At 47.3% G+C, this 21,870-nt stretch overlaps 4 protein-coding genes across 4 annotated transcripts; 2 read left to right on the top strand and 2 right to left on the bottom strand.

The window, feature by feature from the left end:
• Window positions 1-269: 269 nt before the first annotated feature.
• Window positions 270-1,593, bottom strand: nog1 (noggin 1). The gene has a single exon (XM_037257406.1). It carries the CDS (start codon window positions 1,252-1,254, stop codon window positions 577-579), a length of 678 nt encoding a protein of 225 aa, XP_037113301.1. The 5' UTR covers window positions 1,255-1,593; the 3' UTR covers window positions 270-576.
• A 6,016-nt stretch (window positions 1,594-7,609) lies between these two features.
• LOC119126000 (phosphatidylcholine transfer protein) lies at window positions 7,610-10,044 on the bottom strand. The gene is made up of 6 exons (XM_037256985.1): window positions 9,874-10,044; window positions 8,850-8,967; window positions 8,465-8,544; window positions 8,219-8,390; window positions 8,074-8,141; window positions 7,610-7,997 (listed from the first exon to the last, which is right to left on the bottom strand). The coding sequence occupies exons 1-6, from the start codon at window positions 10,003-10,005 to the stop codon at window positions 7,923-7,925; spliced, it is 645 nt and encodes a 214-aa protein (XP_037112880.1). The 5' UTR covers window positions 10,006-10,044; the 3' UTR covers window positions 7,610-7,922.
• A 289-nt stretch (window positions 10,045-10,333) lies between these two features.
• Window positions 10,334-12,444, top strand: tmem100a (transmembrane protein 100a). The gene is made up of 2 exons (XM_037256988.1): window positions 10,334-10,505; window positions 11,404-12,444. The coding sequence occupies exon 2, from the start codon at window positions 11,438-11,440 to the stop codon at window positions 11,876-11,878; it is 441 nt and encodes a 146-aa protein (XP_037112883.1). The 5' UTR covers window positions 10,334-10,505; window positions 11,404-11,437; the 3' UTR covers window positions 11,879-12,444.
• A 3,320-nt stretch (window positions 12,445-15,764) lies between these two features.
• mmd (monocyte to macrophage differentiation-associated) lies at window positions 15,765-21,413 on the top strand. The gene is made up of 8 exons (XM_037256983.1): window positions 15,765-15,969; window positions 18,189-18,231; window positions 18,842-18,923; window positions 19,016-19,176; window positions 19,288-19,362; window positions 19,431-19,532; window positions 19,614-19,683; window positions 20,072-21,413. Exons 1-8 carry the CDS (start codon window positions 15,870-15,872, stop codon window positions 20,273-20,275), a joined length of 837 nt encoding a protein of 278 aa, XP_037112878.1. The 5' UTR covers window positions 15,765-15,869; the 3' UTR covers window positions 20,276-21,413.
• The last annotated feature ends 457 nt before the right edge of the window (window positions 21,414-21,870 follow it).

Genomic DNA, 21,870 nt, shown 5'->3' with positions numbered 1-21,870 from the left:
CCCCCACGCACCCACCAAACTCCGACAAGATATGTCTAGACTCCCTTCTACTGATCCCAAGTTAACAAAAAAAAACTCCCCTACACAGTTTTTGGCATGTTCTTTTAAGGAGGATTGTATTTTGTTCTATTATCGTTTTTCTCAAAACATAGTACACTAAGAAAAACTGAATGAGGACGGAAAAATACTGTACACAAAGACGGGGAGACGGTCTCAACTGATGACATCACTGATGGTGCAAAGAAGAAGGCGAGTACATTTGAAATCATATTTGTTTTATTGAAAGAATATAAAGAATAAATAGCACCCCCCCCAAAAAAAAAGTTCTTAATTTACAAGATGCACACTCGTCATCCACAATGCACCTCTGACAAAGACAACATTTCCAGGCGAGCATCCGCACTCTGGTTACAAATAATGCTGAGTGATACACGTCATGTGCATATAGGTCACCAAACTTGTTCCACATTCTGGAATATGGCAGCAAGTCACCTTGCGCTAAACATGATGACTTTTTCCCCCCATGAAGGGAAATAATGTTATTTTGTAGGTGTGGCGTCCAATCAAATATTCGGTTTATGTGGCGCACGCGCACTTGCAGTCGGTGATGACGGGGTAGCGCACAGGGATCCAGGCGCACTTGAGTCCCGCCTTCCTGTGCGCGCATCTCCACCTGAGCACGGTGAGGTGCACGGACGCGGCAGGTTTGCACGTCATCCCCTCCGGCAGCGAGCACGAACGCTTGGCCGGACAGCTGCCCGCCCGCACATAGCGGGGCCAGAAGCGCGCGCCCAGGTCGGTCCAGGAGTGCAGCACCGGGCAGAAGGAGTACGCCCACAGCCACTGCTGCAAGCGCCGCTTTAGCTTCTTGCCGCCCTTGTGCCGCCGCCCCAGCATCTGCGCGTCCAAGTCCAGCGCGCGGATCTCCTTGGGCAGCCTCTGCCGCATCTCATCATCGACCTCCGGCAGCTCGGCCGATTTAGCCTGCGCCTCTTCTGAGGCGGGGGGCGGCGGCCGCGACAGCGCCAGAAAGCGGCTGTCAAAGTCCCCGAGGATTCCGCGCAGCTCCGTCTCGTTGAGGTCGCGCTCCCGGGGGTCCAGCGCGGGGTCCGGGTCCTCCCGCAAGTCCACGAGCGGGAGACTGTCGCTAGGCACCGGCCGCAGCAGGAAGTAGTGCTGACAACCGACGCGCTCCGTCAGCAGGCCGACTGACACGAGCAGAACCGCGCACACGGCCGCCAGGTTGCCGTCCATGTCGACACGATGCGCAATTACGGGTGAGAGGCGTCCATGCTGAGCGTGCGGACGCCTCCTCGCGGGCCCGTCGCGCTTGTCCGTCCGTCCCGACGCCGCTTCGACACCTTTTATGGTGGGAGGCGCGCGTGATGTCACCGGATGGCCGCGCGGTCAATGCGCGCTTGTTGTCTGCCGGAGGAGGAGGAGGACATTCCCACACCTCCTCCTTGGTGGGCGTGTGTGTGGGGAGGGGGGACGTTCGACGCCCCCTGTCGCTTTTGCAGACTTGCCTAAATCAGCGCGCTGGGACGAGCAGCGCATCCGTCTCGCATTGGTCAGGCCTATTAAGATGCGTAAATCCTTCTCGTGGCGCCTGCGAGCTTGCGTGCAACATGTGCTGGATTCTTCGGCTCCTCCTTGACACTTTGCGAGTTTCTGAGAGAAACAACCGTTGATACGCAGCCTCACACGTGACAGACGAGGGGGAAATCCAGTCAAACTGTACGCATACTTCAAAAGTGAACATGCTCATTTGAATCCGTCCAACGCATTCCAATGGCCGTCAATTATAGCACATTTTTGCTAATTGAGATCCTTATCTGAGTCCCTATCCCACCCCGAATAGCGGAACTCCACAGTAACGCCATTGATGGTGCAAGTAAATAGAGTTACAAGCGGGGTCAATGAAAGAATTAGAGTCGCAGGCGCGCGGCTCTGGCAACACAATATGGCCGCCTGTTGGCTCTCGAGTAAACATTAGCGAGCGAGCGGGAGTCGTGAAGTGTCAGCGGCGAACGCGAGGCTGTCTAAACTCGAGGATGGTTTTCGTAATGATTCGGTTGTTGGCGGCGCAGCACGGATAAATGCCCGTTTGTTTGCTTTGTCAATGAGCTAATTCACGCCTGCTTTGGTTTATGGCCAAACGATGGCCAAAAGTCTGGAAAACGTCAGCGTGGCGTGAACAGCGGTGACATCGAGCACGCCTGACACACTCGAAAGGAAGATTAATTAGACAGCATATCAACAGAAAAGCGTTGCAATTTTCAAATTTAATAATAGGAATAAAGTAATTTTTTTCCTCAAGAAAATTAACAAATTAATCTCGCAAGAATAGTCACATTTTTATATTTTTTATATTTATATTTATATTATTTTTAAGTAGAAAAATGTAGGATTTTTTTATATATTGTCCTATAATTTATGGTAATGTTAGTGGTAGAACTGTCCACAGTCAAAATCATAAATATACGTTTTGGGAATCAAACCTCCATCTTCTTTTTGATGAACACTTGGGCCTTTTACGCTACTGTATTTTAATGTTATTTGTAATGTTGCTACTTGGAAAGCAAAGTATTTATTTTAGGTGCTACTTGGTGTCAAAAGTCTGCGAACCACTGATTTACAGTTTGGATTCTCTGTGCAGAAATAAAAACATCAGGTTCTGTGCATGGTTTGTTTTGGCAAACAAACATGGCTGCAGTTTTTGAGAAGTATAATTTGTATAAATGACAGTTACTCAACCAGTTTGCAATGTTTAACATAACATTTCGCATGAGCTTTGGAGGCTGGGCAGCAGCCTCAGAATGATTTTACCCATTACAAAAATTATAATATCATCTGCACATATAATGACCTCACAGCCTTAACACGCAGATGGTAGCTTGCTTATAGAAGACAGAAGAGGATTGGGTCCAAGATTGAAGATATTTGATATCATCTGACAAGATATTTTAAAGGAAGATTTTGTTTTGTGGTTACGTACAGGATGGGGTTGTGAGATACGATTTGAACAAATTGGAAGTGCGTTCATACTCAAACACTTCTTGACAGCGAGAGCGTGAGAAGAGACATTTAAGGGATACTTCCAAAAGTGTGTTTTTATCATTTGACTTGTTTACATGAAGAATACAGGGACCTGAGATTGAACCTTGTGGGACACCCTTGACAAAACTAATCATTTTCCCAAAGTTTCTCTCTCGATAAGGTGCTTCTTCACGTATTGTATGGATCGTTGAGCGAAGGTTGACTGCCGCTCTTTCCCCTGCTGTTTTCTCATCGGCCAGACGCAAACACCAGAAGCCAACAAAGCGAGCGCATCCTCAAGGAGACAAAAGCGGCGCGGAGCGAGCGCTCTTATCTGCTCGCCTGCCGACTTTCACACCGCGGCTAATTGCGGCCTCAAGCTGAACACACGCAGGCCGGCCCGCTGCTGTTGACTCTGGCGCTTGCCGAGGTTTGTCATTTGCTAGTTTGTTTAGCACTTTGCTCCCCCCCTCCTTCCTCCTCCATTACACAAGCGCGCCATCACTTCTGCTTGTGCGACGCCAACTCACATCACCGCCACCAATTTAAGCAATTTAGCAAACTTATGACACTTCAAATTAATCTACAGTGAAGCCCCATTTATCACAGGGATGTCTTCCAGACGCCATACGCAGCAACTTTCTTTTTTTTTTTAAAAAAGCCAACCACGGTATTAAAACACACTTGAAAGTATTCCTTAATGGAGACTCCAAAATGAAGGCCGACGAGGCCCTCAGACGCACCAAACCTTCACGAGCGGAACGGTGGTCACAGCGTTCCGGGGCGTGACTCCCGCCGGCGGCGTGTCTTTATTTGAGCGCTATCTAGAAAAACACCGACGCCGTTGATGGATGACTCGGCTCTCCATCAACCTGCCGGGATCCTAAATGGAGCCTGACGAGCGGCGCGGTGGAACAGCGGGCGTCCCCGTTTGCAACGGTGTCCGACCGGCGTTTACGTGGGCCGGCAGAAGACCCGTCGGCGCGGAAAGTTCGGCCGTTCCTGACAGACGCTTGCTTGTACCCAGGCGTCCGCCCCCCCGCGTTCCGCCGAGACTCTGCTCCCAATTGGCACTTCATAAATCAAGAATCTTTCTTGCGGGATAATAGTGGCCCGATTGTTCTGTTCATCCGCAGTGGTGGGAAGGAACAAAGTGGAAACACATCAATGCTATCCACAGATGACCGTGACCTAATTGAGAGAGAATCGACACAGACGTATCATTTCTGTATCAAAGTCGATTCTTCAGGTGTTTCTCTGATGACATAACATACTGGTTACATTATTTTTTAAGACAATATGATGTAAATACAGACTTCAATAGAGAAAGGGAAAGTCTTTCAGATATCTTAATCATGTTTGTAAACAATAGTGGACAGAGGACATTTCCAGGTGGCACTAAAATATTCAACTGCTTGAACAATTCCGTAAAAAACACATACTGTAGAGGTAATGACTTATTTTTTTGCTTAGACTCATTAGTCAACCCTAACCCGAAGCTCGACAATGTGTACTTATTTAGAATTTGATTCAGCACTTAGTTTTTTACTCGAGTATCTGTACTTGAGTACAGAGCGTGCGTGTGTGCATCGACGAGTGTCCACGCTGAAATTCCAGTCGTCTCCGTCGGGCCGGCCGGGTCTGCGTGCTCGCATTGTCAACTTGCGCTGGCAGCTGAACGCCTTCCAAAAATAAGAGCGCTAATTGGCCCGTGTTTATTTCTGCACGGGGGGAACCGCTTAAGTGTTTTTAGCAGCTTGTTTGCGGCTCTCGCTGGGAGGTACAGCTCAGTCCACGGCATGGAAAAGAGCCTCCCCCCCTACCCGCGCCCCACCCCTCCAACCTTTCTTTAATAAATAAGCTCTTTTATGCTAATACAGTCCGGTTGTGTGCGAGGCCGGCTGACATCATGCGTGTTGACTCATGAGCAGATGAGTGATGCACGCGGACGACTCGGCGGCGAAAAAGCGCAGTGAAGCCGCTGTCTGTCGTGGCGAGCTCGCACACACGGACCTCTGTCACCTGCCTGCCGCCGCCGCCGGTCGGGCAGGCTCGGGACGAGCGCTCGGGGCGGCCCGCCAAGTCTGGCGGCCGGCGGCGGTGGCCCGGCCCCACCTTGACAGCTCGTCACGGTGATTTACTCCGCTCTGGCGAATCTCGTGCTATGGCGGCGGCGGCTCGTTGCCGCGCCGGCGTCGCTCTTCACCACAAATGGGGAGAACCCCAATCACATGCCATTTAGTGGACATTTTAGGGCCTTTCTAGGTGCACTTAGTAGAAAGCGCTACACAGGGAAGGGTTGAATGATTGTGAGGCCAGCCCGAGAGAAAGCGGCTGGAGGAGCGTGGAGGCTTCGAGTCAGACAGTAAAGTGAATCCAGATGTGGCTTTATTATTAATATCTGTGGCTGATGAATGAGAAGGTAAAATTACAGGCGGGCGCCAGGCGGGGAGGCCCCGCGTGCCACCCAGGCGCTTACTCGTCTCGGCTCTCGACACCAGGAGGCGCTGTCGTCACTCAAAACTGAGGTGGTGGATTAACACATCCACAAGGGTCACGAGCGGGTCAAACAGCAAGGAAAGACATTTGCTTTCAGATTAAATGAGAGTTTCGAGTCCGGGTTAGGGTTTCAATTGAGACTTGGAATTATTTGGGTATCTTTTGTCCAAATGTCCTTGAAATGTCCCACCTGACACGCTGGCCAGAATCTCTTTGAGCCCTGAAATCTGCTGTTTACACGGGGGCCACCATGACACTCCCCGCCCACCTATCAGGCCAATGATGTGTACTCGACTAAACTAACGCAATAAAAAAACAATCATGTGCTCTTCCAAACAACTCAAAGTCTGCTGAGCGGAAGATTTGCGCAACACACCTTTGTCGCCCCCTCGGGGTCTCTCCAACTGCCACAAATGTGACCCTCCCCTCCATTAAATGGGTCTGCGGAGTCGTGGCGGCAGAGGGGGGGCGAGGGTGGAAACGTGAAGGAGGGCTCGCTGGGGTGTGAACTGTAATACTGACCCCCGCCCCCCCAAATCCCTCACACAACACCATCACAAAATCTGCCACCCCTTTGATCACTGAACCTTGGTGACAGTGTGCCATTCCACACCAAATTGCCATGTCACTACACACACACACACACACACACACACACACACACACACACACACACACACACACACACACACACACACACACACACACACACACACACACACACACACACACACACACACACACACACACACATTGGAAGAAGCTACAGTGACCCCTGTTTTCACCCATCCACTCTCTCACTGTCAGTTGAGAGATGGTCGCACAACATCACTTTGAGGAAATGAAAAGACCCACTCCAAAAAGTCCAAAGAAGCCAAGCATGCTTGCTTCAAGCTGTTTTTGCCGGTACGGCAACATCACAAAGTGCCATCACATTCCGTAGCTCAAAATATTTTTTTCCAAAAGCATCACTATTGGTGATGGACGCAAACAAGGTGATGGACGAAGAAGGAGAAGCAGAAGAAGAAGCGCAAATGACTATCTGCTGTAGTCATCTGGTGAGGAAATGAGCAAAAAGAGAGCAAAGCGCTTGAAAAATAAGCTGGCCAGCAGAGACGTTATTTTGTTACGTCTGGCAGACAGAGAGGCACCTGGGAAATCTGAGCTGACGTCCGGCGGGGGGGGGGGGGAGTGGAGGGACTCAGTCAGCCTTGTGCGACTTTTTCTTTTACAACTCGACAATTTGCAATTTGTGGAGAAATTCAATTGCGTGTGAATGATGACTGCAATGTTGGAAAAGGAGACCTTCAATGGTTGGAATCAAATAACTTTTAGTGATGAATCTTATTTGGCAAACTTTAGGCCCTGACCTCTGACCCCCAAACGATAGCTGCTGTCATCCCACACGTTTTTTTCTGTTCCGTTTGCTTGAACGTAAAGAGCAATGAAAGTCTACGCCTTGCCTGAAGCATCACTGCCATCTAGCGCTCATGGCTGCACACAGCAATTAAAGTCTACCTGTTGAGTTCTATCTTTATGGTTTCTCAAGAAAAGTCGCCACGAGAGCAGCCATCTTACCTGAAAGAAGTGACGCGGCGGCGTTGACAGCCAGCCGTCTTGGCTCGGCTGCATTCTCAACGTCAACGCGGCCTTTTCTGACGAATTTGAATCATTTTGGCACTAACCGACTGAAGGCAAATAAAAAAAAACGATAAATCCGATATAACCGACGTCTCGATGTCAAACTAAGAAGCAAGCGAAACTGGCTCGCTTGCAAACACCGTGACGTCACATCCGTTCACAGCATGGCGCCCCGAATTAAAATAAATTAGGGGCATTATTTTGGTAAACACAAGACTCGACATAAACATGGGAACACTAGATATTAATCAAACTTTACAACTGGACACATTTTCAACATTAACTTGAAATCACTGAGTCATTTTTGTATATTTTCATGTTTCGTTACTCTTTGAACCTATGGGAAAATGACATCACCCACCCCCAAAAAATATGTTACGTATTTGGCATACTTTATATGTTAGTGAAAGGTCTCATTGAATACACAGTCGCTTTATAATAAATATTTGTTTACTTGCCGTGGAATTTTTTTTCACAATCAACAAGGAGGATGACAATGGGATCATTTGTAGAGTAAAGATGCTTGAGAAGCACAAAAGTTCATTTCTGACACATCATCATTTACATTGCATATGTCATTTTGAATGTAAACACATTTGAAACGGCTATAATGCGCCTCCCCAATAGGCTCAGATTGCACATAAAGGAAGGGAGTGTGTAAATAAAAAACAGCAGGAACATCCAACATCATGCAGACGACAGACGACATCCGCCGTCACTCACTTCAGCGCCGTCAAGTGTTTTCATTTGTTGTTACAGTAGAGCGGATACTTGGCGCACGCCTTTTTCATGTCAGTGAGGAAGCTTGGAACGCCGCTCTGGTGACCGGGACAACAAAGGTCACATGACATCACCACAAGCCTGATGGAAAACACAAGCCGAAGTCGTCCTTACCTTGGCCGCCCAGTTGACCAACCAGCTGGGAATCATCCCGCCAGGATTGTCAAAGTAATTCATGAAGACTGTAAAGTTCAGGAGCACGATGATCAAACGGATGGATGATTATTGATGATGGCCCTGGATTGCGTCCTCGGGTTACCTTTGGTTCCGGCTTGGCCGTCGGCCTCCATGACGATGGTCTGCTTGTAGTCTTTAACCCTCAGCACGCCGTTCTTCTCCGGGTAAGGTGTCTCGGGCGAGCTTCTGGCCAGGACCACCCAGATCTTCCTGCCGTCCACATCCAGCAGGCGGCGCTCCCTCACGTAGACGTACTGAATGCGCCATGTGAAGGAAAACGCCACGAAGACACCAGGCAGCTTGCCGGCTACGCTCAGGGGAAGGATACGTCTCGGTTGGACAGAGGGAAGGGGTACTTGACCTCCCAGTAGATGGCTGCCTGGCCGTCAATCTCTTTCTCAACCAGCTCTAACAAGCAAGCGCAAAGGTAGCAAGAGATTCCACTCAATTATTTTTTCATATTTAATCTGAAGGAAAATAAAGTAATATTCTAAAGATGTCCTAATTGCGGCAGTTTGAAAAGGAGGCGGAGCAACAAACGGGCTTCTAGGTCTGGACGAGGCTACGTGAGCAAGCCGACTGGCTGCATCTTACCTGCCACTTTCTGCAGACACGCATGAAGACAAAGAGAATGCCAAACACTTGAGTTTTCAACCACGCGCACATTTTTCACCGGGAGTGAGGACCAGAGACTTGGTGTGGCGTTGGGTTACCTTTGACGTAGGAATCCCAGTGCTTGCGGTAGGCCAGGTCCATGTAGACGTCGGCGCAAAGATCCGCCTCGCAGTCAGCCAGCGAGCCAAACACTTTGTACTCATAAAGACCCGTTTCCTGAAAACAGACGAAAACTTTTTTTTAATTTTGCTTGCAATCAAGAAAAATTTCACATTTTTAAGTCATTGTTTTGGATGGCTTTTACAGTATAGTTACAGTTGCAGAGTAAATTTTTTGTATTCTCATACTTTTTTCATTATATTTTTTGATGGTCTCTGTACAACGTGTGGTTTTCAGTTACGATGGCTGGTCAGGAACATACAGCCCACCCCTTCTGTATTGCCACTAATCCCAAAGTGCATGAGTGGGATTAAAACTGGAGATTATTTTGTGACTCGTCATGACGTCAGCGCCGAGGAAAGTGTAAGCATGAATGACAACTAGCCACAAGAGTGAAGCACTTGCTGCAATTTGCTGCTGGAAGCTGTGATGTCAATTTATTTTGTTCATCTGCCGCTGCCAGCAACAGAATAATGAAATGGTCCACCACTAGATGGCAGAAAGAAGGCACCTAATTCACCTGTTTGTGTTTTTTATGTTTTTTTTTATGACAGCATAATTATGCATAAAAAAATCACTGCTCAAGTGTCACTCTGATTCCATCAGATGGATTACATAAATTGAATTGATGTATGGAATCATTTTGACTCCGTCAGTAGTTTTTGCAGGGAGTGCAAACATTAAAATCAAACGTACACAAACCTATCAGCCGTATGCCGAATTAAAAATATGGGTTTTATTATTTAGGATTTACAATCATTTTTTGATTCGGTAAGCGTTATATTTTGAGAGGGGCAACATTTTAATTCTGACTACATCTAATACAGTTTGGTGATACTTAAAGAAAGCAGGTTCGGACTATTTCCGATTTGGAGCGCTTAATGGGAGTGTTTCTGTTGCGGCTGTGTGGGACCCGGCAGTGCGTGCCAAACGGCGTGCGAATTGTGTTTGGGAATGTGCAACCTGCTCGAGAAGTCTGTAAATGTTGACTCCCATGGTCTCGGTGAAAAGCTCCCACCCTCCGTCCAGCTGCGGCTGGTCCAGCTCCTTCCAAGCCGCCGCGAAGTCTTCATCGGTGAAGCGCAGCGACGACATGACGGCAGACTGACAAGCAACGCTGCTGATGCCATCGGTTTCCGCTCACTACCACCACCAAATTAAAAGCTATCAAAAAGACCAAACAGCAAAATGACTTGAGACAACGACGGGAAAAGTGTTCACACTTTCCACATGATTGACTGTATCAAAACCACTTCAGGATATTTCAGCTCTTGTACTATTTCCACTTTGACGTCAAGAGTTGAATCCGTATTCGAACTGTGCAGTAGAGAATCTTTTATTGTGTAATAATAAGCCGGATGCAGTAGTACAGTAACTCGCGCGTGAAGATTGACACATGCGCTGTGTCGTCAATGGAAGCGCATCGGTGACGTCAGTGTGAGCTCCGAGAGCGGCCAGCGTGCTCATGAATGAGACGCGCAGCGACAACGTGCAACTTGAACGCAACACGTCCAAGTTTCTCGACACTCTCGATGCAAATTTGAAGGCAGCAGAGGCAAGCTTCCATTCCACACATGTTGGATTTCCATTTCCAGGTGAGCCACGTCTTTTTGCAAGACTTTGTCAAACACTAAAACTAACCGCTCCAATGTGGACTTACAAGTTGAGTAAACTCCAAATTACAAGGCAACAAACTTTGAAAAAAAAATAGAAAATTAATTCTGGCAATTAAAACAATATTTTAAGTGTTGTTGCCACATTTTCAACAAAGAAGAATAGAAGATAAAGCTAAAGACAGAAGTAAAAAAAAAAAATCAAGCAACTTGCTTGCTTTGTTGTAAAAAGTGTCAGTAATTTAAATTTCAAAGTTGTTCCAATTTAAATGACTGTTTTAGCCCCCCCAAATGTTTTTTTACATTGTACTGGGGGAGAAGATAGCAGGGAGCCACTGTAATCCAACTTTTCCCAGAAGTAATTGATAACTAGATTACTTTTTCAAGGTAACTACGGCAACAGTGACCTTAACTCATCAGCCATCCTGGAACTAATCCAAGGGCGGGAGAAACATGCGCCGCTGGGGAAATGTTGTGAAAGTAATTGGCTGAATAATCACGGCCAGCTGCAGTATTTCACCATTTTGCAATATTTCAAACAAACAAAAACGAAACATCTGCAGAAGGCCGAGTCGAACTTTTGCATGCCGGGCCTCACGCTTGTAGCCGTAATGCCATCTCGGGCACTCTCCGGGGAATGTCTCAGCTTGTGCTGGCCTCGCGGCTCCTGCGTCATTCGGCCGGAGTCAGGAGGCGGCCCGGAATGCAGCGGGGGTTACGTGGGTTCGCCGCCACCGGCAGTTCTGACAACAAACATCTGCGGGAGTCTGAGCATTGTTTAGGACATGCTTCCGGAACGTGTCCAGGTCCAGTTCATTAACATTCCCTGGCTGTGAGGAATTCTGTGAGCTCTGATGCGCCTATGTGTTGGTCCACACAGGCAGGCGGACCTGATTGAGGACGAAGCCTGGTCCATGAGCAGCCCGAGCCCGTCGGACTGCGCCATGCCGGAAGATGGCGCTCAGGATGCCATGAAAACCCCGCCGAGCACGGAGAAAAGTGGCAGCGGAGGCGACGGGCCCGCCACCGGTGCCAGCGCGACGGTCAACATCCCCCTGGTCAACGAGGTCCAGCTGGCAGCGGCGACGGGTGGCGCCGAGCTGTCGTGCTACCGCTGCACGGTGCCGTTCGGCGTGGTGGTTCTGATTGCTGGCGTGGTGGTGACTGCGGTGGCGTACAGCTTCAACTCGCACGGCTCCACCATCTCCTACTTGGGCCTGGTGCTGCTGGCGGCCGGACTGGCGCTGCTGGCGTCCAGCGCCGTCTGCTGGCGGCTCCGCCTGCAACGAAAGAAGGAGCGGCGGCGTGAGAGCCAGACCGTGCTGGTGACCAATCAAAGGAGACTTTTCACCTGAGCGCCACCTGGTGAGACAACGGGGAACTGCAAGAACCTGAGTGGGGGACTCCTGCCACATGGCTTGACTCCAAATGTCAGGAAAGATTTTGCAGTCTTGACATTTTTTTGGGTCGACAGGGGAGGGTTGCCCTGGATGCCCACTCGGGTACCCCCCCCCCCCTGTGCGCTCCTGCTCATACCTCAAATATGCACTCACAAGGTTTCTTTTTCACCTTTTTGAGTTTGGGCCTGCGTGCGGGCAACACAGAGGACACTTTTAGTGCAAGTCCAGGATGACTTGTTGACTCGTTCAAGCACTTTTGGATGAACTGAAGGTACCGGATGCTACGAGTGCTTACAACTTTGCCTTTCATTCTCACATGTGCTCCAAATGTGCCTTGAAGATCTTTTCAACATCCACAACATTGAATTCAAGCCGAGCTTCGCTTGACATATTGCTCTAATAAATTTTCATCCATGTACAAACTAATCCCAATGACTCTAAAGGGCTTCTGACTCACAAGGAGTCGTCTTTTGTATGAGACAATGTATGCTTATTTGAATAAAGTGGAACGAGGACATGTCTTTTTTTCGTTATCATTTCAAATTCATCTAAAAATATGTTACACGTGACCATAATTCTTCTTTTTGGGATCCGTTGGTGACAACGCGCTTGAGTACGACGCTAATGAATGAAAGACTCCAATTGTGCGCGGAGGAAAAACAAAGTCCAAAAGCCTCCCGTCTGAGCAGCCCGTCAAAAGTTTATTTATAGGCAGCCTTTGCGTTGCTATGCGTCTGCCTGATACTCGACACTACAACTCAACGCCTGGCTTGCGTCAATGGTGACACCCCAACACACACACGCTGCGGCCATGTGTGGCCATCACCCCCCGAAATCTCTCCTGACACACACGCTAACGTTTTGCCACAACAAGCAGAGAAACAGAAGAAGAATTGAAAACATGATATGATTCATCTTCTAGTTACTGCTCCGTGTGTGGATGTAGAATCACAGTTACAGGTGCTAATTTTCGTTTGCTTGTCTATGGCTTTTGGTATTATACGTTAGCATGAAGCTAACGATGACCGCAGCGACCGACTGGCGTGAGTGACGTGTTAACGGCGGCGGCTCTGCAGGATGTTTGAAGGAAGGCGACCTCCTTGACGCCGACGGCAGCCTTCACAGGAGACGCCCACTGGAAGGAAGTCACGTCAGCCGCCGGCCGGCGGGAACCTCGCCCAAACTCTCACTCGCACAGTGTGTGTGTGTGTGTGTGTGTCGCACTCAGCCACTTCCTGTCCTGGCACCAGTGAACCTCCACTCGGGAGTTCCTAGAATCCCAGTCCCATTAAGTGACAAAGGACCAATAAACAGACGTCCTTCCTATCATCAAATGAGGCAAAAATAATAATAATCAAAAAGAAATCATTTAAAAGCAAGCATTGAGATGACTTTTCTCCCGGACTAACTTTCAGAAACTTACTCCAACTTTTGACTGGACTCTCTTTTCTGCAATGTAAAAACGTCCTCCGCCCTGGCCGGGACTCATTGATGTCCTGCCAAGAGTTGCAAGTGTTGGCGTCGTTGGCCGGCTCCCTGAGGTGCTCCCGGCCCTCATTCGGACACATCAGCCACACAAAGTTCTTCCGAACCTCAAAGACACGCTGGCTTTACTTTGACCCCAACCACACATTCAACTTTTTTTAATTGACCCCCTACACCCACTAGACCAACTAGTAGCAAAGACACTTAAAGCTTATTCAAAGGAGACATCAAAGACACAATTGTCTAGTTGGACCCTATCATAGGGTCTTTAAAGAATCATCTGTTTGCTAATCAAATGGCCTACAATGACACCATTGTTATTTCATCTTCAAGTTACAGTTGTCTTTTTTTTTTTATTTCTCATCAATGACATCCAAGACACAATTGTCTCACAATAGTCACGGGGATATTGTCGACACACAATCGAGTGTTCTCACGTGATCATAGAGACATCATATAGTTTATGCGAACATGCTTTGAGTCGTACCTCTTCCTCTTTTTCTCCATCTTGGCTGTCTTTGTTACGTTCCCACGCCGGTTGAGGACTGATGAGCTCCATGTGTGGGATCACATGTTGAGCACGCCGCCCCGATGACGCACAATGTCTTTGCGATGGTTAGCGTGATGAAACGTCAAATGCTCCCCAGCTTTTGTAGTCAATATCATGAAAAAAAAGCAAAATGAAATGCCTTTGATTTTGATGTTAACATTCAAAATAGCGACAACCACAAAACACACAGCAACTTAGTCGGATTTGAAGTTAGTGTTCGAGTCCGGCTTTACAGTTTAGGGTCAGGCTTAGAAAACCTGATTGTTTCTGGAAGCAAGAAATTCAAACATTTGAAAGTGACATAGCCACCTAGTGGCCTGGCATGCACGTGACACCATTTTTACACGTTTCTTTTTCAACCTCTCAATCTCTGGGCAGCATCATCATCATCTGTATTTCAAAAAATGCTGAGGAAAAAGTTTTTATGTCCAAAAGTTGTTCAGAGAGACCCAACCTTTGCCTGTGAGCTAACAAAATAAACTAGGAGGTGCGCTGGGCCTGCGAGTGAGCGAAGGGCGCAAACAAACCGAGCGGACCTCCCGAGAGTCTTCTTACGACATCTCGCCTTGCGTAACAAGTTCACTTTTCACCTCCAAGCACTCAACAGGTCACATTTATCCTTTCGTTCACATCAAACCCCCCCCCCCCCTTGTTTAGGAGTTGGTGGGTGTTCACAAGCAGGGGGTGGTCATTGATGAGCTGGGCTTGGGATTCTTTGGCATCGTCAGTTGCAAACATTCCTGCACGGGCGGTCGAGATGACGTGCGACGCACAATAGCCAGGCGTCGCTTTTACGACTCCCTGCTGGTTGGCGGTCATCGCCAATCAGCAAACGCCTTACTCAAACACACATGCACGCACACACACACTGAACACAATTCTAAGATTGGACAAAATGTTGCTAGTAGTGCTTCTTCTGATGCACTGATTTGTGCACTGGTGAGTACAAACGTGCACTACATGGATCTTAAGATGGATATGAAGGAAATGGACGAAACGCTCAACTAGCTATTCTGACTTGCTAGCATGCTAACCTGAGCTCCTTTACAGCTCCCTGACCCGTAATTTCGCCAGATGGCAGGGGCCGGCAATCCCTGCTCACAATCGAGATTAAGATTACACCACAGACACACACTCTCACACACGCACGCACATGCACACACACACACGCACACATACACACACACCGTATGCAGGCCAGGGGATGATATAAGCGAGACTCTGTCACGGAGTTGCGGTTTAACTTGTTAAAGCGAGCTAACGATCGGGGCTCGGGAGGAGTGGCGTCCGTCAAAGTCTTTGCATCACTAAAATAAACTGGGCAGAAGATGGAGGCGGCAAGACGAGCCGACGGCTGCGGCGGCACTGCGGCCGCCGTCGCCATCTCGCGCGGTTGAGCTTCCCAGGCCAAGCAGCATGCGGCGGGCGTCATGGGCTTTCTGGAAAACTACCAGGAGATCGACCCGGTCACCCTCAACTTGTGCATCTTGATCGCCAGCTACGTCATCCTGCTCCTCGTCTTCCTCATCTCCTGCATCATGTACGACTGCCGCGGCAAGGACCCCACTAAGGAGTACGCGCCCGATCCGCAGCCCACCCAGTCGCCCATCCGCCTGGTGGTCATGCAGAGTTCCCCGGCGCCGGTGGCGCGCTGGGACGCCGCCAACATGATGGCCACCTACCACGAGCCCTCGCTCGCAGACTTCCGGGAGAAGAAGAGCACCATGGTGTGAGCCGCCACGGTGCTCCCAGCCAGACTCCTTCCCGGAACCTTCCTCTCCTCACTTTCCATTTTTTTTGCTTTATGTCGGAACTCGCCGAGGTCACGACATTTGTCGGCCTTGCTAAGCGTACGTGCACGTGAAATCCCGATCAAGGATCCTCGAGCCAAAGCCGTCAGTCTGTTCCCCAATGTCAGATGTCACATCTGATAAGACATATGCTTGTTTTGACGCACTCTTTCAGCCTCAGGATTACGGCCAGCAAAGACATTCGGAGAAATGTTTCCCAGGTAGGCAATAGAAGCCGCTGAAGATAGATTTGCTTTAATCGCGAAGGGCGTAACCTCATTCCGTGAGCGCAGCTCTGCGCTGCTTAGGTCTTTGAGCCCCAGCAAAGGGCAAGAAACTCTTTGAAATCTTAACAATCGGAAAGCGTGAAATCTGTTTTGGACTTAAGTGACGTCATAAATCACGCAAGGTTTCATCGGTTGCTATTCTGCTCTAGGAGAGCCCATTTCCAGTCACTACTTTGATATCGAGTGGTCATACATCAATCTGTTTTGCCTTCAGAAGTGTGTGAGTGAATGTGTGTGTCTTAAATCACTCAGGGTCATAAACGTCTATCAGTCCTTTAACCACTGATACAAGGAGGAACTTCATCCACCCATCTTTACAGCTTCCAGTAATCAATTGCCAATGTAATACTTTGATTTCTGAGGCTTACAGATTGTAGTCCAGTCCTTTGATACTTGAGGGTTCTGGCTTTGGAAGAGCACATCTTGGTAATGTCTCAAGGCTCATACGTGCATCAGTAACCCTAAACTTTATTCTCTATGTTTATTTGTTTTGAGTTTTTAGTCCACTACTTTTGGCTTCAAATGCACGGTATTTGTGAAATTGGATGGTAGTTGTGACATACATCACCGAAAGGGTCATAAACTTTTAATGTTTCTTCTGTGCTTTTAAGGCATCTGAGCAGAACGTACTATTAATGGTAGCTATTAATCTTTCCACCCCGGTCTTTGACAGTTACAACACAACATCGCTGTGATTGTTTTTGATATTTTGTCTGTGTAGTGGAGTGGGTGTCGAAGGTGTCAGAAATCACTCTAGTTTTTACATAAGCATTATTGACAACGCCATTGTTGTCCTGAGCAGTGTTTTTTTTTTTCCCTGATTGGCTACCATTCACAGATTAGGCTCTAACATTTGGTTAAGACTGGTCGGGGCTCTTACGTAATTCAGAGAGTACTTTTAAAAGTTGGGAGCACTCCAAAAAACAAGCGCAGGTAGATACACTTGTCTTGCTGCTGTAATCAATTGATTTTCCATTCAATCAAAAAACGGAAATTAAACATTGCGCGTCTATTTTATACTAACAAAGGTCCAATCAATAGCTTAATGCTATCAGGCAATGACAAATGCTTTTTTGACAGGCTAACAGTAGTAAGGATCAATGTGATAGTAACCCTAAACCTTCAATCAACTGTTAGTTGAACACATATGGTGCAGCAACACATACAAACAGTGCATACAACAATCCTCACAGGCATGACTTCAAATTTAGGTGGCTTGCTGTTACTTGCACTGCATGTGGCACAACAATGAATTGCAATACAGTGGTAACACATGGAGTTAACCACAAAATGTTGTAGCGTGACTTGAAATGTGTTCCGTATGCCCAATATCGCTTCATATGTATTATTTTGGGCTTTATGTATTTGTCAGTTGAGAAGGATGATTTGGCAAGTGAAAGTTTTACATTGGCCAAAAGCAGAGGATTGGGCTTACATAAACGCTCTGATTTCACTCATCAAGCGTGCTTATGTAATAACCATTACGATGCCATCTGGAGAACAATGTTTCTTGCAAGTAGCCACTATCATTCATAATAACGGAAATCAAGAAAATATTTCTAATTTGTTAACATCAGACATTAATCAATCAGTATAACACTGCACATCAACAGGAAAGTACATAGTGTACATACAAAGCTGTTAAACATTTTAATTTTTGGTTTTAGAATTTTAGTTTATGTATGAATGGAAAGCCAATTTAAATTTTTTTTTTATCCATCTATCCACGCCTACCTTTTTTGACCCATCTGATATAAAAGTCTATTTTCTCGCTGTTAATTGGCTCAACCGACTGTCAATCACAGGACTGGTGGCCTTGCGCATGCGCAGTGTGCCAGAAAGCGGGCGGGCGTGGTCCATTCGAGCAGCCCGGTTGGCCTCTTTTGCTTCCTCACCGGCTTCTTTTTTATCCTCCGAGCTGGTCACTTCCCATGCATTTACTACCTCAGAGGCTCAGCAGCCATTGAAAACTTGATGCAGGATGTTATGGAGGAAAAGACTAAAATCGGGCCTTTGAGCTGTTGCGTGAGTTGTTGGCTGTGCCGCGTGTAGCCGGCGAGCTAATGCTAATAAAGTGTTGTAAACAGGACAGCTTCATCATTGTTTCATACCGCTTTTTTTTACTTAACTTATCTATTTTTGGTGCTGCAAAGGACAACTAGACGCTGACATGAAAAAGGCGAACAGCTTATATAGGTGAGTGAGCAATAAATAAAGGTAATTTTTTTCCCATTCAAAATCAAGGCAACGTAAAATAATGTGTTACGTCATTACACGATTGAATGAATACGTCAGGGCAACGCATGACGTACCATTCTTCTTTGAAGCAGAAACTTGGGGGTCATCTGGGCCTTTGAATTCTTTGAAAGTTCAAGACCCAAAGCTCAATTGACTGACAGCAACATAAGATTTGGTTGCCATGACTTGTCACCAGTAGGCCCACAAAAATGTCTAAAGAAACAATGGCCAAAAGGCCATAAAGTCAGGTATTTTGGTTACAAGTTAAATGCTAAGTCAAATATTGTTTTTGCATGGGTTACATAGTCCAAAACACGTGTAAAAAGCTTGTTGAAAGTCCACACTCATGCACACGCTTTATATGATTCATTGGTATGTATAGTTGTTTTGTATCACACAAAGCTGCTGACTAGTTTTACTGCTTTTATTCACACTTTTTGTAGATTCCTGATACGCATAGATTTGATTGCTTGAAAAGTGTGAATGGCATTTGCTTTTTTTGTTTTTGCTGCATACAACACATCACTGCTGACTTTTGATTTGTGCGTGAATGTTTTTTGATGTTCAGATTCATGAACAGACGACCTTCGGCTAACTGTCGCTATCAGCCCACCTGCTACGAGCATGCCGCTAACTGCTACACGCACGCAGTGAGTCGACGTTTTGCGGGGGTTTTTTTTTTCTACTTCACAATGTAGTATTTGAGCAGCTCACGTGTGTTATGTGTGGCGTGCGTGTGTAGTTCCTGATTGCGCCGGCGCTGGCTGGCACGGCGCTGCTGCACCGGCTGTCGGCCGACGACTGGCAGCGCTTGACGGCGTGGGTCTATGGCCTGGGCCTAAGCGCCCTATTCCTCGTCTCCACCGTATTCCATGTGGTCACGTGGAAAAGGAGTCACATGAGGTGAGGTGGGAACACAAAGGCTGTCATGGTTTATAAAAGTCAAGTAGGGTTTTTAGGCTCGGTTAGGATTAGAAGCAGGGATTGGGCTTTGAATTTTGGGGTGTTTTTCAGGGAGGTGGAGCACTGTTTCCACATGTGCGACCGGGTGGTCATCTACGTCTTCATCGCTGCCTCTTACGCGCCCTGGTGAGTGCAATTGTGCAAGCACTAGTCGCCGCCCCCGCCAATTGCTGATGTTGCCCCGCCTCTCTCAGGTTGAACCTCCGCGAGCTGGGCCCCGTGGCGTGCCACATGCGCTGGCTGGTGTGGCTGATGGCAGCCGGGGGGACCTTCTATGTCTTCAACTACCACGAAAAGTCAGAGGACGAGACGCTCCGTGTCTAAACGCCACCAGGTGAGCGTTTATGCCTTACCACCTAACTGTGGTTTTCCGACAGGTACAAGCTGCTGGAGCTGGTGTCCTACCTGACCATGGGCTTCCTCCCGGCCGCCGTCGTCGCCTCCATGGTCAGTATGGCCTCAGCCTCCGTCAAGCATTTGCATCATACCTGCAAGCGAGTCAGAATAGGGTTTCAAAACAAGCTCTGGATTTGGGCTTTGGCAGGGTAGGGTTGCAAATTATGCTTCAACTTTAGTATTTCCAAATGAGTGTTTCAAGTCAGGGTAATGGTTTTACGCCTGGTTTTGGGATTCAAATTAAGGCATCAAGACATAGGACAGGGTTAGGGTTGCTAAGAATTGATTTAAGCCTGGGCTTTAATTGTTTTAGGTAATTTTGGGGGAATTGAAGGTACAGTTTGGTTTTAAAGTTTGTTCCGTCTTTGTGAAGTGCCGCTGCCCCCTTGTGGCAGCTGTCAGCACACGATGATGACGATGCCGCTCGTTTTTGTGTCAGAACACAACGGAGGGTCTGGAGGAGCTGGCGTGCGGCGGCCTACTCTACTGCGTGGGCGTGCTCTTCTTCAAGAGCGACGGCGTCATTCCCTTTGCGCACGCCATCTGGCACGTGATGGTGGCGCTGGCGGCCGCCGTGCACTACTACGCCATCTGGAGGTATCTTTACCGACCTGGGCCCGACAGATATGTGCACGCCTCCTGAGCGAACCGCCCCACCGCGCAACTGCCTCCCAACAAACAAATTGTTTACATGCCCTAAATGGCGCTTTGACGCCCACTTTTCTCAATACTCAGTCATTCCGCGGCACGGCTGCGCTGAGGGAAAGACAACTCCCATTGCTCAGTTAGTATGTCTGTTAGCAAGTTATGCTAACCAAGCAATGTGCAGAAAAGAGATTTACTGTCTGTTTGTCAGAATATTTCAAAGCGGTCATTGTGCAGCCTGATGACCAATCACTCGCCGAGAAAAACTTAATCCTTATGTGTGAGTTTGGTTTAGTTATCATTTTGGGTTACAAAGATTTTGCAACCATTTTTTTGGTCTGGATATTTCCAAATGGTGACCAATCACAGTACTGATGGACCATAATATCGGGTAGTAAAAAAACATTTGTGAGTCATGTTTTTGCTTTCCACTTGTCAATTCCAGGGCTCGGTGACACTGGAAAAACTACATTGTTGGCATTTTGTTTTGTTAGCATGTTGCCAGATGGAAACAAAACAAAGCCTAAAAATGAAAATGTTTCTTCTATTTTGAAAATTTGGCGCTCCCTGCTGGCGTTTTTCTGCAGTTATTTTCTTCCATTCCTCATTTTGAGCATTTTGCCCAGATCCTACCAATGCACTCACCATTGGCCATATTCAGAAGACAATTCAGCACACTAGTAAAACAACTCAAGCGTACTAGCAGGACATGTTACCAGGGGGGCAAACCTGAACTACTTGACAACTTTGTGCTGCTAGTACTTATCATGACTTGCAACTAGTGCTTCACTAGTACTTTGCAGATGTCCTGCATTTTTGCCTCACTAGTCACTTGTTGAACTTCTGTGCTCATACTTATGTTCTATATTGGAGAAAAAAATGCCACTAGTTTCACAATCATTCAACTAATGTACTGAATTGAATGAATGCAAAAAGTGTACAACCGAGCACCCGAGTGGCATCTGTAAGAAATGCTCTTATTGCTTTCCACAAGTATTACATGATGAGTGGTCATTTATTTCACGTGGCGTCACTTCCTGATTGTGTTTTGTACGTTCCTGGCCTTCCCGTTGCCGTCTTCTCTTTGTGGTGCTATTCTCTTTCTCCTGTCAATAAAAAGCATATCAACAAGCGGACCAGAGTGCTAGTCAAGTGTCCTCTTTTGAAATGTCTTTTTTATTTCAAGGTCGCAAATGTTTGCCAACTGTGTCAGTGGGTTTTCTGGACGTGAGAAAATTTTGTTCAAAATTCCCTTGTGACAAGAATAGCAAATTTCACGCGACAACCAAACCTCCCAGAACGAGTTGTGCAGCGTGAACTCAACAGAATTCAAACTGAATATTTTTGCATCTAAAAGCTTAGCTTATTAGTTGTCGGCCAGAAAAATAAATCCTCCCAGCTGTTGCTGTGGAAACGCTGCGCAGTCTGTCTCCATGGTAACGTACCTGATGCCCCAGTGCCTTTGATGACATCACAGCAGCTGTTTGTCACCATAAATATTGTGACAAAAAAACTCAACTAAATGTTTCTTATTTTCATTTTATACAATTTCAAGTTTTTCAGGTTTACCTTTCACTTGATTCTTGCAAAATG

The sequence above is a fragment of the Syngnathus acus genome, chromosome 8 (genome assembly GCF_901709675.1).
Source record: "Syngnathus acus chromosome 8, fSynAcu1.2, whole genome shotgun sequence".
NCBI lineage: Eukaryota > Metazoa > Chordata > Actinopteri > Syngnathiformes > Syngnathidae > Syngnathus > Syngnathus acus.
Note: the sequence above shows the minus strand (reverse complement) of the source record. Positions and strands in the feature narration are given on the sequence as shown.

Excerpts from the sequence above, each read along its gene's own strand:
- nog1 (XM_037257406.1), bottom strand. The coding sequence starts at position 1,254 with ATGGACGGCAACCTGGCGGCCGTGTGCGCGGTTCTGCTCGTGTCAGTC.
- mmd (XM_037256983.1), top strand. The coding sequence starts at position 15,870 with ATGTCAGATGTCACATCTGATAAGACATATGCTTGTTTTGACGCACTC. Across the intron at positions 15,970-18,188 it reads TTCGGAGAAATGTTTCCCAG|GACAACTAGACGCTGACATG; the intron begins GTAGGCAATAGA and ends GGTGCTGCAAAG. Across the intron at positions 18,232-18,841 it reads AAGGCGAACAGCTTATATAG|ATTCATGAACAGACGACCTT; the intron begins GTGAGTGAGCAA and ends TTTGATGTTCAG.
- LOC119126000 (XM_037256985.1), bottom strand. The coding sequence starts at position 10,005 with ATGTCGTCGCTGCGCTTCACCGATGAAGACTTCGCGGCGGCTTGGAAG. Across the intron at positions 8,968-9,873 it reads TTTACAGACTTCTCGAGCAG|GAAACGGGTCTTTATGAGTA; the intron begins GTTGCACATTCC and ends GTCTGTTTTCAG. Across the intron at positions 7,998-8,073 it reads TGGTCAACTGGGCGGCCAAG|AGCGGCGTTCCAAGCTTCCT; the intron begins GTAAGGACGACT and ends CCCGGTCACCAG.
- tmem100a (XM_037256988.1), top strand. The coding sequence starts at position 11,438 with ATGAGCAGCCCGAGCCCGTCGGACTGCGCCATGCCGGAAGATGGCGCT.